The sequence below is a fragment of the Acyrthosiphon pisum genome, chromosome A3 (genome assembly GCF_005508785.2).
Source record: "Acyrthosiphon pisum isolate AL4f chromosome A3, pea_aphid_22Mar2018_4r6ur, whole genome shotgun sequence".
NCBI classification, from domain to species: Eukaryota; Metazoa; Arthropoda; class Insecta; order Hemiptera; family Aphididae; genus Acyrthosiphon; species Acyrthosiphon pisum.
In genome coordinates this window covers 31713440-31734250 of record NC_042496.1, presented here as the reverse complement: position 1 = coordinate 31734250, position 20811 = coordinate 31713440, and the positions used below count along the sequence as shown (strand labels likewise).

At 31.0% G+C, this 20811-nt stretch overlaps 1 protein-coding gene and 1 long non-coding RNA gene across 4 annotated transcripts; one reads left to right on the top strand and one right to left on the bottom strand.

Annotated features, from left to right (window-relative positions):
• Nucleotides 1-3878: 3878 nt before the first annotated feature.
• On the bottom strand, nucleotides 3879-8996 carry LOC100168166 (activating transcription factor 7-interacting protein 2). 3 transcript variants are annotated; one of them, XM_029491119.1, is made up of 5 exons: nucleotides 8493-8996; nucleotides 8252-8434; nucleotides 8031-8151; nucleotides 6261-6635; nucleotides 3879-5159 (listed from the first exon to the last, which is right to left on the bottom strand). In XM_029491119.1, the coding sequence occupies exons 3-5, from the start codon at nucleotides 8084-8086 to the stop codon at nucleotides 4121-4123; spliced, it is 1470 nt and encodes a 489-aa protein (XP_029346979.1). In that variant the 5' UTR covers nucleotides 8087-8151; nucleotides 8252-8434; nucleotides 8493-8996; the 3' UTR covers nucleotides 3879-4120. The 3 variants fall into 3 exon arrangements, with proteins under 3 accessions (XP_029346979.1, XP_029346980.1, XP_008181628.1); XM_029491120.1 differs by having other exon boundaries at nucleotides 8696-8996; XM_008183406.3 differs by lacking the exon at nucleotides 8031-8151 and having other exon boundaries at nucleotides 8493-8983.
• Nucleotides 8997-13029: 4033 nt separating this feature from the next.
• Nucleotides 13030-15016, top strand: LOC115034500. Its single transcript, XR_003839866.1, has 3 exons — nucleotides 13030-13903; nucleotides 14044-14180; nucleotides 14260-15016. It is a non-coding gene; the product is annotated as an uncharacterized LOC115034500 (long non-coding RNA).
• The last annotated feature ends 5795 nt before the right edge of the window (nucleotides 15017-20811 follow it).

Here is a 20811-nt window from a genome sequence, read left to right as displayed (position 1 = left end):
CATAAATTTTTAACTACAAAATAATTTTTAAAATTAAAATTTGATAAATTTTGTCAAAAATCGAACTTTAAATACTTATAAAAAAAAATTGTGCTTATGTATTTTTAATATTTTTCAATTGATTTTGTAACAATATATCAGGAGCTTTGTATTAAATTTTTACACTTTTTGGCCCAACAGATAAAACTTTATTGATATTTATAGAAAAAAAAACTAAAAAAATTGAAAACTGAAAATGTCCGTAAACAGCTCAAAAAGAGTCAAAATATTTTCAAAATTTCATGGTGTATAGAAAATAAAAATATTAAAATTCAGTGAAATTTTCAAATATCTACAGTTATTCGTTTGTTGATTACAATAAAATAAGAAAATCGTCACATGAGAAATCGATCGAATAGGTATCAAATGTTGTCAAAATATGAAATTCAAACGCTCATAAAAATTTAATTTGACTTTCTTATAGATATTTTTTGTTTGATAAAGGTAGATAATCTTATAAGGAATCTTGTATTACATTTTCATATCTTAGATTTAGGAAGAAAAATTTTTATGAATTTCTAACTCGAAATAATTTGCAAATTTTCGTGATTTTTCCGTATTTTGTCATTTTTTGAACTTTAAATGCTTATAAAAAAAAACTGTGACTAACGATTTTTAATATTTTTCATCTGCCTTTGAAACAATATACTAGGAGCTTTCTATTAAATTTTCAATCTTTTTTTATCCAACAAATAAAATTTTATTGATATTTTTAGAAAAAAAACTACAAAAAAATGGAAAATGAAAATGTCTCTAAACAGTTCAAAATAAATCAAAATATTTTGAAAATTTTATCGTGTATAGAAAATGGAAATTTAAACAACCATTGAAAATTTCATGTATCTTTCTATCTACGGTCATTCGTTTTAAAGTTACACCAAAAACCAAAATCGATTTTCTCGAAAACAGATTTTGCGTAAAAATTCCCGTTTTTCCTTAATTTTTCTTTTGTTTTTCCCGGCGCTTTTGAAAACTACTGGGAAATTTAAACTTAATTTTGACCTCCCCAATGCACCAACGATATTCACTTTCTGATCGAACAAGATACTGAAGTTGAAAATCGTAGCATTATTTCGACTACTTATCGTGTACACAGACACAAAAAAAATAAAAAAATAAAAAAACACACATCATTGTAAAATCAATACATTCATCGTTCCACTCAGAATCTAAAATAAAAATACATATTTTCATAAAATATGTGAGTTCACACACTTTTGACATGATTAAATAATTAACTTCTTTTGAATTTCATTACATACTTTTAAAAGTTTTCATGGATGTTTAATAGTTTAAAATTGCACATGTGTGTGTCAGCCATCAGGTGTTGTACATTTACACAATTACAACATATTTACTAAATATGCATATTTTATGGTAAATTGCATTCACGATTCATCTGTATTTCGAGTGCAAATGCTTTCTAAACCAGACATTAAACAATAAAATAAAATTTGTAAGTACTAAACAATGTATGTCATAATATTATACATACCGTATATTGTTAAGTATTCCATTTTTGAAAACACTTATTCTTAAGAGGACGCACTAGTGAACAAAATATGGCATACAAACATGGTTTTGTAATTCAAGTAATACGGTTTATTAAAGCGGTTTATAGTATAAATACCTATTATGAACATTTTAGAGGCAAATTTTTTTAGCAACGTAAGAACCCCGATTTTCAATATTTTTATTAATTATTTAATAATTGATGCTTCTTGAACTTGTGAAAAAAATTATGAAAATTATATGGTTAATAAATAATTAATGTAAAAAAATATTAATATTTTGAAAAATTCTAAAATATAAACTACTCGACTTAAAAAAATGTTTTTACCATTAAAATAATTCTTATAATCAAATTTACAAATTGGGTATTTCGAATATTTACAAAAAAATTTTAATATAAATTTTCAGTACTATATTTTTGTTTAGTGCAAACGACCATGAATTATGTATAAAAAAAAAATTTTAAATATTGAATAGAACAAAAGTTTTTTTTCATCCGTCAGTTCATCCTGTATTCATGTTACATCCTGTGTAATCGTGCCAATGTACTTAAATATTATTGATCTTTCATAAAAGATACTTATAAAGGGATCTTGCATTAAAATGTACAACATTTTACATATTTCTCAAGGCTGTAATTAGCTTGAAAAAATATTTATAATATTACATAATATACGATACACGGAAAATGCTAATATAAATATTTGGTGAAAGTTCCATGTGTCTACGCCCGGTTATTCGACTTTCAGTTAGATACATTAATTAGTTTTTTTTTTTTCATTAATGTCGATAACGAAATTTTTGCTCGGTCATGAAACTTTAAAATGTAATAATGCAAGGTTCCTCATAAGTTGTTATAAGTGGAATTTTAAAAAAAAGGTTGAGAGTAAATCCAAAATAATTTTTTATGAGCGTAAAGTTAGAATTTTATATAATTCATAAAAATCACAAAAATGTACAAACTATTTTGAGTTAGAAATTCTTAAAAATTTTCTTTTATATCTAAGATTTGAAAACTTAACACAATACTGCTCATAAGTCATAACTCATAAGTATATCTACTTTTACAAAAAAAAAATGGCTACCGGAAAGTCAAATTAAATTTTATTTAAGCTCAAGTTTTTACAACATTGGATATTGACGCTATTTCTCATGGTACAATTTTCTTGTCTTGTTGTAGTTAAAAAACGAAGAACCGCAAATACTTGAAATTTACACCAAATATTCATTTTCTATATGTACTTGATACAATTTTCAAAATATTTTGATGTGATTACCGACATTTTTCATTTTCAATTTTTTATTTGTTAGAGTATATTTAGTTTTATTTCATGGAACATTACTCCCTCCCCCCCCCCCCCCCGTGGGAGCACGCAATGTACAGGGCGCTAGTGTTGTAATGCCTAGGGGCGGAAAAATGGTAAGTCCACCCCTGCAACTGATACTGACAACTGAACATAGGAAATATCGGAAGCGTCGAAAATGAAAATGTAGTTTCTACGTCAATAAATTTTGATTCTCAAGACATTGGTAGTGACATCATAGGAAATATCGAAAACGTCGAAAGGACATTTTCTACTTTACGGCGTATCAAAACATATTTGCGCAATGAAACTGGTGAAGATCGGTTAACTGGGTTAGCTCTTCTTTCAATTCAAAATGAAATTAACGTTGATCCAAATTAAGTGGTGAGAAGGTTCGCTTTAATACCTCGAAGACAAGGATTCATTCTATGATTTTTTTTTTTTTATATTATCTAATATCTAATATATATGATGAGTGACGACAAATTATTCAAAATTTGTTGTAATGTATTATAAATTATTATTATTATTTTTTTTTTTAATATTACTATTGAATAATATGACGATATCTGACATATGTATATTATATGAACATTTTATATATATATACTTAAAATAGGTACGTTATTAAAAATGTTGACCCCCCCCCCCAGAAAAAAATTCTAGGCACGCCCCTGCTGGATGGATTATCTTTTCCCTGTATTCAATAATTGTTTACCACTCTGCGCCGGGTCATTTACTAAGACTGCTCGCCTTTTTTTTTCTTCGATAATGCAGTTATTCAAGATCTTATTTTTAAAATTCTTAAGATTTTTGTACTACTGATGGAGGATCCTGTGGTGATAAAAACTTAAATTCTTTAAATGAGAATCCCATTTTTTACTGTTAATTAATTTGTCGATGTTTCTGAAAATTTTTACATATTAAATTCAAAATTCAGAGTATTTTTCACTTATCAAAATGTTATTATTAATAATAGTAGTCTTAAAAAATGGTATTAGGAAATGTATAAAGTACCAATAATATGTAATATCGGATCTTATATTTATTATATTTGAACCAAAGATATCAATATACAAAAGTTTACAATCAAATTCAATAAGATATAATAGCTTACAATTAAAAATTTATAGCTACTTATCATTAAATTATTGAGAAAAAAGATATATCAACTGTTTTGAATTAATAATATACAATGTTTAACCCATTAGCTAATAACATTTTAGTTATAATAAAATACTTATCGTAAATTTAAAATCTAAATTCTAAATCATAGTTTTTTTAACAGCACAAGGCGCACGTCTGTTGTGTTCATCTACCGCTCTTAGAGCAAAATAGTAAAAATGTCCTAAATCATACACTTCTAGTTCACAAGCCATAGGCAACAAATCTGCTTTTATAATGCCCTTTTTTTTCCACATAGAGGTTTTTGGAGGTGCATCTGTTTCTTTGCATACATATAGTTCATACATTTTGATCTTTGCCGTCTGCAAAGTCAAATGCAAGTCCCAAGTTAAAGTCACTTTATTTCCTGAAACCTTGATTGTCATATCAGGCATTGGTGGCACGTTTTTCCATGAAGGTTGATTATTATGTGGTGGTATTAAGGGATAAGGTGGTGGATACTTTGAGTTATGGATATACTTCTCGGGAACTTCTAATTTCTTTACTGACCTACAACTTAACAAATTTACTGTATTTGATTCTTCGTTATTAATATCTTCACACTCATTTAAACGCATTTTTTTTGTAGGAGTTTTCTCATTTTCAGCATTAAAAGAAACATCACTAACAAACATTGTCTTTGATTTTGGCCCAGGTTTCCGTTTATGTATAGTTTTGGATAAAAATTTTCCATTACTTAAAGTTTTGCTGGCTTCAGTATTAATTGGCAGTACTTTATTATTATCATTGGTTTTAAGATCAGGTATAGAAACATTTGTTTTTGATTTTGAAGCTGGCTTAATTTTAACCCCCAAGTTTTGGGTATTATTATCAAAATCAATCAAATCAATAATATTCTCATTTGTAGTTGGTATTGGTTTGATTTTTGACGTATCAGTTATTATGACAGGATCATCTTCACTATTTGATTTACAATTTGTTTTCGATTTCGGAGCTTGCTCAAGTTTAATCTCCACAATTTGGGTATCATCATCTAAATCAATCAAATCAATAATTTTATCACTTTTAGTGTGTATTGATTTCATATTTGATTTCATATTTGACGTATCAGTTATTATGACATCATCTTCACTATCTGATATTGTAAATACTTGATAATTCTTCCCCAGAAGTGCATCTCTAAAAAATAGTTAAAAAAGTAAAATACTATTTAGTAACTATAATATTATAATATATTGAATTGATTTATGGACACATTAAACAATTTGTTTTTTATTTTAACTTTTTAACTTAACTGTTAACTTACTAAATTTTTTTTTAAATTAAATTTTAAGAAAAAGTTTAGTTAATTTATTTAACTTAAAAAAATTAAGTATGAACAAATTAACTTTTTTTTAACTTTATAAAAAGTTAACAAAAAGTGTGTATTAACTTTTAACTTTTTATTATTGATGCATATTTATTTAACTTGACTGAGAAAAAAATTGTGCCTCTACCTATCTTTAATATTTTTAAATAGCTATAACAGCAACTCATGAGGAACATAGTTTACATTTTCAAAATTTTTGTTAAGCAAAAATTCTTTCATCGACAATAATTGAAAAATAACTTAAAAAATTTAAAATTTCTTATGCCTATAAATAGATCAAAAAGTAAATATTACATTATCATAGGCTTATGGCTTAATATATTTAAGTAATGCATGGAACATTTTTTTTAAGTTCCTATAATAACAAGTTATGAGGAACTTTGATTAAATTTTCTAAACTTAGAAATAATTTGCGAGTTTTGTGAATTTGACAAATTTCATCAATAATTTTAAGTTTAGGCTTAAAAAATATTGTAACTAAATATTTACGGCACTTTTTAATTAGTAAATGCACAAATTATGGGGAACTTCTTATTAAATTTTTAAGCTTTTCGAGAGAGTGAAAATTGTATTGTCATCTATAGAAAAAAAACAAAAAAAATGAGCCAACTATTTAATCATGTATAGAAAACTTATTTAAACTTTTAATAAAAAAATTCATGAATCTAAGGTCGTTTCACAAAAAAAAATTGTTATTTTCATATCTGGTTTTCCATAAAAAAAATTGTTTTTAGTTAACTTAAATTTTTACTATTGACCCACCTATAAATACCAACTAGCTCCAGTTTGCTACCAGAAACGAAAGCTTAACTTGAAAATCGATTTATTATTACTAAAATTTGGTTGAAAACCAACAAATTATTTATATATAAATTACTTAAAATATATACTATTTTTTATACATATCTTACTTCTTCGCTTTTTTGTTCAGTGTAACAATAACATGTTGATTAACCGAAGCAGAAAGACACCTCATTGGTTGTGCTAACTTATTTATTTTTATATCTCTCTTTAAGCGACTTGCAATACTGTCTAACATTTTGGCTTGAGTCTCCAATTTTTTACAATTTTTTTTCCAATCCTGAACATTTACCAACTCATTTAGGCCAATAGCATCCTTCGTAGTCAGAATTTCCAACATATAGTTACTACTTTCATGTTCTATAATATTATTGAGGGTTGATAGTGGAATTTTAATTGTATCGCCATCTAATTCAACATTTATTGGAGGTACTTTTTTTTTGTTATTGTTTCGACGTGACTTACGATTATTCATTTTGATTTTACTAAAAATTAAAAATATATTAATAAATTAGCCAATAAGAGCACAAATTTAAAAAAAACAAATTAGTAGGTATTATGCTGCTTAATAATTAATAATACAAAAATTATGTTTACGAGGATATGAATCTATTTTATATTCCTGTGATAAAATGCAACCAAGCCGTAGACCAGTAAACAGTATATTACACAATTTAAGTACAAATAGTTGTACTATTTTTAAAATATTTGTAAGAGTTTTAAGGATTTAGTTCTCACAACTATTATGTAAATTGATTTACTCCACTGTCGCGACACACTGAATTGATTTAAATGGTCACCAACATATTTACAACATATAGTATACCTATATTCAGTGGCGCCGAACACGTTTTTCCCTAGTTTTTTTTTTTTACCTACGCTTTTCAAAACTCCTGGGAATATTCCATTTTGACCTCTCAACTAAAGGAACAACAAGATTCGCTTTTCCATCAGAAAATATCTTGAAGTTGAACATCGAAGCATTATTTCGACTACTTATCACGTGTATATATGCAAAAAAAACACATCTGTGTAAAATCAATACATTCAGAATCTAAAATTAAGGTAAATTTTACACAAATCTTGTTTTGAAAAAAATCCATTTTGTTTTTTTTGGTGTAACTCAAAAGAGTATAAATATAGGTACGGATTTAATATATCAAATGTTATCACTTATTAGCATTTTCTAATCACCATATAATTATAAGCTATTTATGTGCATAAGACATTTTTTTTCTTAGCTAAAATTTAATACAAGGTCTCCTTATATGATGTAACTGACTAGCATGTAATTAAAAAAAAAAGTTGAGAGTAAATTCACAATAGATTTTTGAGTTAATAACTGAAAAACGCTCAATCTATATATTATATAATATAGCATAAATATATATGTAGATATTTGACGTCTTCACCATTTTAATCAAATGGTATAATTTAAAAAAAATATTTTGATTTTATGAAAATTCAGACAAGTCTGCATGATTTCTTTATTTGGTGCCTTACATTTTTTTACCTAGTCTGTCCGAGTATTTTAAAACTAACTCAGCGCCACTGCCTATATTATATCAGTAACAATAATAATTAGTAATTTCCATAGAGTTAAATGTAGGTTGACCATAACACAATTCAATGGAAACTATATTTCAAACAGAAAACAATTTATAACAGGTATATATATCTGATATAAGCATAGGCGCAAATAGGGGGGGCTTTAGGGGCTAAACCCCCCAAAAAATGTCCATAGCCCTCCCAAACATTTCCTACATTTTGTTTTAAGCTTATTCAATATTATCAAAGTAAGGCCCTATTAGCCTCTCCAAATCTCAAACGCTAATTGCGCCAATGGATATAAGTATTAGCTACCTAGGAACATAATATACTTGGTTTCAAAAGAGAAGAAATCAGGCGGCCACGGGCAAAACCGGTATTCATACATAAATCTGGTGTCTTCTCTTTTGGAACAAGGTATAGAACCAGTAAATCATGATGTGGTAAAAAAACCTAATAGACAATAGTAAGCGTAAAGATTCAATTAAATATTACATAATAAAACAATAAACCTATCTAAACAATTATAATATTATACCTATAATTTATTTACCTCAATGATTGTTGAGACCATGATGATGATAAAAACCACTAACCGATGGAGATGTACCGCAGAAAAAGCAATACAGACAGGTGCTTACAAACAATTTCGACCACCACAGTATGATGATAGATCATCAGTAATTATCATCGCTGCCCGTGAATTAAAGTGGAAATGACTCGGGAAATGATCACTCTGCAAAGTGCGTACATATAAACCATAGAAAAGATAAATGTCAGCAGTCAACACCGACGGTCACGAAGCGCAGCTATCTCTACTACTCTACTGTGGTCCGGTGGGCAGTAAATCTTTTCTAGTGGTCAATGGTGGATTGGTGATTAGTCAGTGAATATTTCTTGGTTTTGATAATTTTGAAATATGATTCGCAGCCATGTCCAAAATTTGGATGAACAAAAAAAAAAAAAATAACCACAATTATAGATAACATATACCCACTTATCACGAATTAAAATACTGGACAGTCGATGGAGTTGGGGACAGTTGTCCGAAAAACTAAGCTATGAATTAAAATTTAGAAGCCAATTGGCAATGTGGTTTACCGGTTCGGCCCCGATGTCACCACTGAACATGCACTAAACTAAAGTATAAGGAATAAGCAGTATGCTCAATGTTAAGACTGCGCATATTTTTTTAAGGGGCAATGTATAATTTATATAGGCAACCAACAATAAACACTTGGCGACGTCACGAGTATTTAATCTTGTGGAATGTAGTATGCACAAAGACACAAGGCGATGCACATGCGCGAACTAGGACGAAAACACGGTTCGCATTGATCATACTTCTTATTTCTTATACTATGCGCAAAACCACTTCGCATGCACAAAAAATTATTACCGCAATCGTGATAATAATAATAATATGGGGGGGACGAGATGGCCGAGCGGTCTAAGGCGTCGATTGCGGCGCTGCCGTCGCCGGTTCGATTGTCGGCCACTGGGCGGCATTTTTCTTCGGACAAGTCACGGTGTCCGGAGAACAAGTGCCGCCGTCCCCCACCCGGGCATGGCAGATACCTACAGGTGCCCAAATCAAAAATTCTGCCAAAACTAACACACACGTGTAAACAAAACTATAGTACCCTCCCCTACAGTACCGCAGGCTAATAACCTTAATAGTTGAAGCCTTAACCCTAAAAAAAAATAATAATAATATGTCTAAAATATATCCCGGTGCACTGGTGACCCACAACACCTTGCCAATATTTGGCAATTTTAAATTTTTCTGTTCCAATATTGTTACCGTGATATCAACGCGCCAGCCGTCGTCAGCTGTGTGCCTCCTCCGTCATTATCATTGTGTACACACACTATCACCGTCGACCTCCATCGTTTTAACATTGTTTATTTTGTTTTTACCTCCGACTGACGGGTAATACGCTTTCACGCTTCTTTAATTCCTTCTGTTTTCAGACGAACGTCGTCACGTTCCATGACTACACCGACTCTACAAAGTGTAACGATGCGTAAAACCACGTTTTTCCTCGTTTCTCGATAATTTATTTTATGTCAAGCGTCGACTCCAGTGGCGCAACTAGGGTTAAATGTTGGAGGGGGGCTGTAGCCCCCACCTGATATTACATAAAAAGTAACCACACTCCCATATGTATCCCCTTAAAAATATAAAAAACCCACACAAAAATACCAAATTTTTATTTACTTAAGTTTCATTTTTCACAGTTATTAACTACTGTATATTATATATAGGCAGTGGCGTATTTACAGGGGTGGGGTCCGGAATACCCCCATTGACTCGTGTTAAATGTTGTGTTTTTACATGATTAAGAAAAACAAATTTTATTACACGATAAGAAGGATTTTGTACAAAACAAGCTTCAGTTATCAACATTTTCAATTAATATAGTGATTTTTTTTATTATCAGTTTGGTACTGAAAATTGTTGAAAAATATCGAGTTCATTTTTTAATTCAAATATTTTGTAGTTTTTATCATTGCCAGTACCTACAGCCACTCCAGAGGGATCTTTTTCAACCTTAAAAAGATTGAAAAGTTATCTAAGATCAACCCTGAATGAAGTAATGTGTTTTAATAAATATTTTTATAAAAGTTAGAACATAACTATATTAGATTCTGAGCGGAGCGATGAAGCTAGTGGTTTTACAATGGTGTTTATTTTATTTTTTTTTATCCTGTATACAAAATTTCTACCAGAAGGAGTGCTTTGATTTCAATATGTAATACCTATCTTATCTTTCAGCAAATTGGATTAAGATGGTACTTTAAGCTGGTCATTTTTTGATTTTCTCAATAGTTATTTAATGTCACGGGAAAAACCACCGACAAATTACAAAAAACCTCTAAAAATGGGATTTTAATTTCTAACGCTTTGTTTATCATCATAGACAATAAACAAAAAATATATTTCAATATTAATTCAACTTACGGGCTATAATAAATAATAACAATATGAAATATCCAGACTGACAAACCATCTCCGCTCAGAATCGTTTTCCTTTTACAATGATATTATATCATTGAATTCAAGTGTAATACAATCATACATTGACCCACTTGTAACCTACTGTACAGTAGAGCGACATCCACATACCTGCTTTTTAAAATAAATTTGTTTTGTACATATTATTATTTAATACCAATTAAAAACTCGAACATTTCAAATCGTCTTATAAATATGGTATATTTATTTAATAAAGAGTAATTGGGTGGTGTGGGAGGCTTTGCCCTCCACGGCTGTGGTAATCAGAATAAAAATCCCCAGACTACAATGTATGCATATATAATATATTCTTATTTTATGATTTATGTATGTATGTTTAATGTTTATATTACTCACAGCTACATGAAAATGATTGAGCAAATATTTTTTAATAACTAATTAGTTTAATTATCACATTTTTAATATTTAGTGAAAAATATTACACTTATTCTTTAATAAAAAATATTTGATTAACCAAGGTCATGTGGTTGTCAGTAATATTGTAGTTTGGGAGTTTTAATATTTCCTAGGGTCGTGGATTTTTTTCCGGGTGATTTTACTCCCCAATTTGCTCTATCTATATTATAGTTCAGTGCATATTATACTGTACAAATGTACACTTATGTATAATAATCTTACCGATATACCGACATAAATTGATAACTTAAAACAAATACAGACATACAGTTACTGATATTTACCATATTTATCACATGCAATATAAAATAGTTATAAAGTTTAAATAAAAACTTTATATACGTAATTTAACTTTATATGAAATTAAATTTCAAGTTGTATTTTTAGCCTTTCAAGGGTTTTGAATTTGTGTATAGTCTTATATTGAGTTCTTTCAGGGAAAAAGCCCTAAAAAGAATATAAATAAGCTCTTTCTTGTAGCATCAAAGTATGCAGTAGCCAGTAGGTACCTACCCATTATATACTGCACTGAGTGGGTACCAGAATGCACATCACGCGACTTTGGTACTTACGAGTTTGAACAAAAGGGGGGGGGGAAATATGTAACAACTCTGTTATACAGTTTTAGGCATTGGGTATACCTCGTCATTGAGTAAGTTACTAAAATGTATATTGTGTTATTGTGATAAATCATTGCATACGAAAAACTATTTTAGACTATTATACCAAAAGTTTATATTATGAACTATGATTATTATTTATATCGCTATACGAAGTATATTTTTATATAGTAGGTTGATATGAACATTGCATTTGAAAATGTCATTGTATATATAAAATATAGGTAATACTGTATAATATAGTATTACGTTAAAAGTTTGAAGTCCGCCCACATGAATAATATTTCTATAAATTACAAAAAAATAATTAAGATCGTTATTCTTTATAAATATCTAAACTCCTAAATTTTTAATTAAAGCTAAAATATCTATAAAAAAAAACATTCATATATATAGATTTATACTTTAGATTTTTTGGTTGCAGTAGAAACTATGAACTAATTTTATGAGGAACCTCGTATAACATTTTTAATATTTTTGACCGATCAAATCCGATTATCGTTTTCTATATTTGATACATTTTTCAAAATATTATGACACGTATTGAGCTGATTACAGACATTTTCCATTTTTAATTTTTTTTGTTTTATAAAATATGTCAATACAATTTTATTCGTTGTGTCAAAAATCTTGAAAATTTAATACAAAGCTCCTCACATGCATAAGTACGATTTTTTTGAGCATTTAAATTTCAAACTTGTAAATTATTTTGTATGGGTGTGGATTATATTCGTTCGGCAGTCCTAAACTAAATGGTCTTCCATTGCAATGCGTCACCGTAAAAATGCAATTCGAACAAACATTCGCCACAACGTTATGTTTGGAGAATATTACAGGTATAGGTATTGTTAGTTTCAAATAAACTGAAAATGGCTGAAAACTGCAAATGTGGGTAATTTTCGGGAGCACATCGTATATTCAAGAGTCCGCAGGTTAACGTGGAAATCGAAAAAGCTCTTGTAGTCTCTCTTATTTAGAAGGGACTGAAGGAGGCTATGCGTAATTTTTGGGAGGGCATATAGCCACTTCAACCTCCTTAATTGGTATTATGTCCATGACCAGGAAAATATACCTATAATATCACCTATAATATTGTATATCCATTGTTCGTTATTGTGTTAATTACGTGCATATTTTAGTTATAACTTATAAGGTAAGTATAACATTAATATCGAATAAATACACAGCTAATATAATATGCATCTGGCTATAATTAAATTAAAAACTTTTCCGTGTTAAATGTGCTAAATACGAAATAATATTATGTTAAATAATGTCATAGTATTATAAATAATATTATCTTGGACCGTAGTAACGAGATTTATTTATTTAAACAAAAGTTTTTATAGTCAATTATTTACACTGGCTAGGCGCACGACCAAAGAAATACCGGACCAACTTAAAGAGAAACGCTGGTTATAGGGAATGTCCATTCCGCGAAACTGGAGAGGCGCCTAATTGGAGTGGCGCCTATAATATGAGATAAACTGCACCACCGAGGACGACAAGAGGACCATAGGCGGACTGTCGGATCGGGATGCCGGAGCGGACGTGGCTGGCCTTTGCGGTGACCCGGCCACGTTCTAGTTGGGCCGCGACGACGGCTTGGGGAGGTGCACTACAACATAAACGGCCGAAAGCGAATCAGACGGGGGAGCAAGAGGATGGCTCGACGGCGGAGATAAATATAAGATATGGCATGCAGCGGTGGCACTTGCAGCAGCCGCAAACGCGGAAAAAGGATCGGGATCGGCAAGACTAGTTTGGAAATCAGCAGCCTCTGAAGGACCACCGAAAGCATATGTAACGGAAATGCTGCCCGCGTCCGGGAAACCGGCCCGCCCGGCGATGGGGTTCGTTCTGCAGTGGCGTTATGGTAAAGCGGCTGGGTGAATCGGACAAGAAGGCCAGGCTGTGGAGATCGAGGTGCATATATGTCAGAGCCGGAGATGGTCGAAAGAGGAACTGACGAGAAGTGACGGTGAAACTGAGGGGGGTAAGGAGCGACGTGGCAGTTCCACGAGATGCGCGACAAGAAAATATAATACAATTCGACTGCATGACAAATTACTTACATTACAACCAGGATCGTGACAGATCAACCTAGCTCAAATTAAATATTACCAAATATAACGACATCATAAAATACGTAAGTTATATATAAGTATACAGTATTTTTGAACTAAGAGCGTAACAACTTATTATAGACCATAATATTATATTATGATAATGTCGAAAAATCGTGAAAAATTTTTTAGTTTTCAGTAATATAATAAATTATAATTTCAGCATGTACAATTAACCGGCGAGTTTCCACTAATATGCTCGCCGGAACCAGGCCGGTCAAAAGCCGGCCACGACAAATCACCCCAACCAGTAACCTAAATTAAATAGTACCTACCAAACATAATTACAACATAATATACGTAAGTGATAAGTATACAGTATTTCTGAACTAATAGTTTTACAACTTATTACATATAAGATTAATTGGTTGATTTTCAGTATAATTATAATGTTTCATCATATACCTACGATTAACCGGCGAGTTTCCACTTACTATGCTCGCCGGAACTCTTGAGGCCATATATACGTCGCGCTTCTCTGGACTGCCAACACCGCACGCTCCTTACCCTCCGATCTACAGTTTCACCGTCACTACCAAAGTTCCTCCATCTCCGAGTCCGACTAGCACCTCGATCAGCAGCCTGCAATAGCTTTCTACAGTCCGAACCACCCAGTCGAACGCCTTCCCGCTGCAGAACGAACACGAGCCGGTTACACGGACGCGGGCAGCGTTTCCGTGATCGTGGTCCTTTGGCAAAGGCTGATTTCTAGACTCGTCCACTTGCTGCTTCCTGATCCTGCGGCTGCTGCCACCGCTGCATGCCGTAATCGTTGCCGTCGAGCTCCCACACATCCTCTTGCTCCGTTCAGAGCACTGAACCGCAGTCGACCGGAAGTTGTTGTAGTGCACTGCGCTGTCGTAGCAGCCCAACGAGAACCTCCCAACAGGCCCGGTGGCCGCCGGGCGGCGTCCTGGTCCGACAGCCCGTCACCTCAAAGTATCCTCTCGTCGTCTTTGGTGTGCAGTATGTCTGTAAAAGCCGGCAATGGACATTTCACACCAGCGTTTCTATTGTTCAAATCGTCCGGTCGATGCGGTCGTAGGCCGAAAAGTGGCAGTTTCAGAAAAGCGCATTAAAGCTAAAAAAAAAATTTGTCATTGTTTTATATTAATAAAGAAAAATGTTCGGATTAATATTCATTATATTTTTTATTTTTGTTCATAACTCATAATAATAATATTATATAACTAAAATATTAAATAACTAATAATAGGCTATACCTACACCGACACACCATTAATATAAAATATCATTATAATTTGTAAAAAATACAAGCCCAAGGAACGTGAAGCAAGCATTAGGTATGGGAAATTGTTTTCAAGAAATATCGAAAGGTAATAACTAATAGTTATTAGGTGTAGCGCATGTGTCGAAGCCGAAATCGTTTTACGAAGATTTTCGACGGACGTATATTATTTGGAAAAAAAACAAAGGTTTTGTGTCAGCGCATTTTTGCCTTTCGGATGGTGTTTTGTGGTTATCACAGCTAACATTGGGAACATCACTCACACCGAGAGACAACTACACTGCAGCTGTCTAGTTTAAGGAAATCGAATAGTGTATTTACGTCATCATCTTACTATCCAAATAATAAATATAATTTCCGTATCAGTCAGTTGCGAGCTACGAAAATATATGAAATTAAATGTATGCATTTTTACCTACTGAAAGGTAAAAATGTTTTTATAATTTATTTGGAAATTCCGTGCCACCAATACAACCAATGACATTATTATAATAGTAAACGAAAAAAAAAATAAAACATCTGTTGAGAAACGATATAAAAAACATAATACATAATATACATATTATTCGGAAGTAATAATATTTTTATATATTATATAGTGCCTATTGTGTGCATAAGTGCATAACATTAATACAGACTTATGCCTAATAGTAAAATAAATTACTTTTTTTACAATAATAATATAAAATATTCTTGGTAATTTTATAGACTGACAGACCGTCTTCGCTCAGAATCATTTATCGTATATAATTTTAATTCAAATTTAACACATCCATTATAGTGACTGCTTTAGATAACTAATGTAGAGCAAAGAGTTACCCACTGCCTGTTTTTTTTTCTTGTTTTTCCGAGTTATTATATGAAAATTTGATAGGTAGGTACTAGGAATTTACTTTTGACCTTTGAAAGTACTAACTAGATCCTTTTTGCCATCAAAACTACCCTCAAAGTTAAAAACTGAATTATTTTTCCTGCCGCAAAATATGATGACAAACAGAAAAAAACACACATCATTGTAAAATCAATACATTCATCCCTCCGCTCTGAATCTAACAGGAGTTTATAGGTCTTCTCGTAACTGCACTTCTCCACCTCACTTTCGTATTATTGCACTGAGATTAATATAGTATAACGTTGGTGACTTATTTCAATAATATGAAAAATGATGTGAACTGTTGCCAACAATTTGTTGGTATAAAAGTGTATTTGATGAATTCGGACTAGTAATATTATTAAGACCATTATAGGAATATGTGTTCCATCCAACTAGTTTCATATCGGCTTCTGAGTTCCGAGTATCGTAGACATACGTTGTAACTTGTAGGTACCGCCTAGTGGTGTACTTTCTTGCGGATTTTTCATCATGAAAACTGATTTCACTGCTGTTACGTCCAAACATCTGATGACTATATATTGTCATAAATATTAAATACACTGTGTTATACATTTGATAGCCGATGGGGGTAAAAACGAAGAGGTATAGACACAGAATAGATGAAAATATGAAATTTCATCTATTCTGTGTTTTTACCATGAAGTATACCGGCATTGCTAGCAAGTAGCAGTGGCACCATTAGGAAAATTATTTACAGTGATGCACGCAAGTGACGCCCGCATTGCCCTCGCTCGCCACCACTAACTAAGATATATCTTAGTTCGTGCTCGCCACACTGCGCTCCATAGAGTAATATTACTCTAGCTGCGCTCGGACAAAAAAATAATATCCCCTGACTTGTTTTGCAACACCACGAACTAAAATATCTTAGTAACTAATATCTTTAATCGTGGTGGCAACACGTATAACCGTTATCATACGCAATTTACATCACCACTAATTTAGTGATAAATGTGATAAATATGCAACAAGTAATGACCCGCATGCGCAATAGAAATAAATCACCTTACGACTCATCCTATAAATTCGATAGATTCTGGTGTGAAAAATAATGCACCGCCCACCACTCACCACACTATGTTTGATATTGAAGTTTGTCCACTATAACTTGCAAATTAAGTTTGAGTAATTTTTATTTAAATACCATCAAATTAAGCATGCAAAAACACATTTATGCATGTATGCCAAACAAATGGCGATATATTTTTTGTGTACCTTCTCAGAAATGTCAGATCAATAACCTGTAATAAAAATTGATTTAATTAATCATATTGATTACAAATTACAAATTACAATAATTGTTAATCAATGTGCCATTACTATGTTCAAAGTATTTAAACTGAATTTGGATTCCCATATGAACTTATATGAGTTAAATATTAATTAATATAGAAATAAAATGTTAACCACAACTTACAATTAATATAGTTTGAGCAAAGAAAAATATTGTGTTTTATTTTAGATGTTAATTTTTTTTTTATAATGTAACCTAACTATCAAATTGTAGGTATATTATAAAATATACTTCACATTGAATATTTAAATATACAATTATGTAAATAATATGCCTACATGCCTACAATAATGTATAAACTATAAATATCAATATTACCAAACGAATAAGGATAGAATATTATTCAAAATGTGCGTTTTTGCATGTTTAATTTGATGGTAAACAAAAAAAATTTTATTTTTGGGTTAAAATACTAAGAATATACATTTTTGGAATTTTTTATATACTCAACGTGTTGGTGAAATCATAATTTACCTATCTTATTAACTATAAAATAAAAAGTAAGTAGGATAGGTAAATTATGATTTCACCTACATGTTGAGCATAAAAATACTAACATTTCCAAAAAATCGTTTGGGGAGCAAACTACATTCGTACTCAAAGTTTAGATGCGTATATCACTATCGGCCTTCTTAGCGCTCCCGGCAGACAATTCCCGCATTAAATGCCGTCAAATACGACTCACTTTTCGACATCGAGTGTCTACTCCGTATTATATCTTTAAAAAAAAAATAGTATCTACACCGTTAAATAAAACAAAATATTTGCATAAAGAGGGATTAACGAAATGTCCAAAGATTTATATATAATACCATCCTCCCCACCATAATTAATAGTAAAACAAGGGCTTAAAACCGTTTCCAAAAAAAAAAACGGTAATAGGCGGAAAAATTTTGAAAACCTGTAATAAGGTAATTGCTTTATATTAATGTTATGGTAACCGGTAATAGTTCCTACAAAAATATCTTAAACACAATGGATAACCGCTAAGGGGATTGAAAGCGGTGATTTAATAAGGGGTCGCGTATAGGCAATTCGATGTCTTATACTCGTTACGCAGTGTGCGTGTGGTTGTGTGCGAAGTAAATTATCATTATTAGTGTGCGTATAGATTCGTTCAGCATATGAATCTCGCACGCATACGCACATGTTAATAAATCGAGAAAAACGAAATATATTCTTCAATGCATCACCCATAAAAAGTACCAAAAGCGGTAGTAAATTAAACATACTTCCTGAAGTTTGATTGTAATTTCGAAAAAAGGGTTGAATACATAAGTTTCTTGACTATGCTTTATAGGAACCACTTTTTTGATATACAACCCAAAAGCCTAAAATAAATACAAATGTAATGAAATTATTCATGAGATTTTTAAAAAAATATATCCAAATTTTATGGTCCTTTAAAATTGAAAATCGAAAATCAACTTCCTAGAAAGCATAGTTATTTTGCTAAAGAATTCATACAATATATATTAAAAATTAAAATTGGACATTCGGAAGTATGTGTTATTTACCACCGATTATTGGTCTAAAACTTACGAAAAACACGTGACATGCGATCCCCTATTAATCCTTAATTTTTTCGAAAATTGGTTCCGGTTTTAGAAAATTATTATTTTTCATGTGACAAACAGTAAATTTCATCTACTTGAGTCCCTATATTTATTACCATAATTGGGATTTTATAAAACTTAAAATTCCATAAAAATGTTTTATAAATAATTATAATATCATCATAAATATAAAACGCTTTTTCGCAGAGGTACCGAGAGCTAACAGTTAACTAATAATTGTTTTGGTGTTATTTTTACGTAAAACAGTTGATAAATTAATTAATTAAAACTTAAATATATATATTTCAAATAATAAATACACATACTAAAAACAATAAAAACCGTTGATTATTTTTGTCGGAAATAGGTTTTAGAATAAATCCAAAAAACCTTGCTTGAAAATAGAATGTAACCGCTTTGATGTTAGAACTTGTATCATTATCTTGATTACCGGTAACCAATAAGCACTTTCACCTCACAAAATAAAAGAGGTTGTCGGTTTTCGGTTCTCAAATCATCGGTTTTAACTTTTAAGCCCTGGAAAAAAGCATACATCAACATAACTTATTTATTTCTAGGTCAGATTTTTCGTAAAAATTCTATTATTGAAATAATTATTTAAGTTATTTAGTATGATCAATGTTATTACCAAACAGAATTTTGAATACTTAAAGCCGGGATATTTGAGTAGAAATTAAAATTTTTTTATAATATATATAGGCAACTTATGTATATGCCAAGCAGATAGGCAACCACTACGATTTCTAGTGGCGATGTCACGGAGTACAACTAAGTATTATGTATAAATGCGTAATCCTACAAGCTTGAAGCTGTAAAATATAAAAAGGGTCATGTTTTAGAATAATTCCTATACTATGTAGGTTTAAGTGCAACCCTCGAGTACGTAACGCAGCCTGTGGCTGCTTAAATGGGCCCTGAACGGCCAAACTCCGCCTGTTGTTTAATATTTTTTTCTTAGTTTCATAAACTATTACTGTTTTTTTTTTTTTTTTATGGTTCTTAAATGTAAAATATATAACACATTTTTCCAGTTTACACAAGGACTATATAAGATAAAACAAAATTATTAATACATTATATTATTTTCAATACTCTTTGGTACCTAAAAATAATAATTTCATTCAAATAAACGCCATCTATGTGAAATGCAGAGTAACTTCACTAAAATGTCTCTCCTGAACAATTTTGTGAAATACACTTACTGTGTTTCAAGAATAGACAGCCGATATGATCTAAGGGTAAATCACGGACTAAGATTATGGGGTAAATGCACTATGTAGACTGTGCAACTCGTTTTTACTTTTTTCATGCGCGTGGCTTATTCCATCTTCATGATTATTTCTATGCTCGAAACCAGTGGCGCCGAAGTTTTTAAAATGTGGTCGGGCAATTTTAAAACTTCCCGGCCTCAATATCTTAATTATTTAATATAGAGGTGCCCTAATATACATTTATTCATAATCATGGTTTATATATACTCATGCTCATATTAAAGTTATGAAGTAAATAAAATATGGCCGGTCGGCCACATTTTTCAAAAAAGAGGTCGGGCCATGGCCCGACATATCCATGGACTTCGGCACCACTGCTCGAAACCTACAACCGTAGAGGTGCTGCAGAGTGACTTTCCCGGTTCCTTTTTGCCCGAGTCCGATCTATTTTTGACGGTAGTGTATATAAGATAAGATAAGAAAATTATATACCTACGTTTTTTTCCTACAATTGTGTTACTTTATGTATTTTTATCGGAAAAATGAGAAGGTACTGAATTTATAATCGACCTTTTCATTATCTACCTTTACTAGACCAAAGACCAATCTTACAATCAGGCGTATTTAATGTTTGGAAACCAAATATTATAATTTTATAACACATATCATAAATGCTCCAACTAGTCCAACTAATAAATAGTTGAA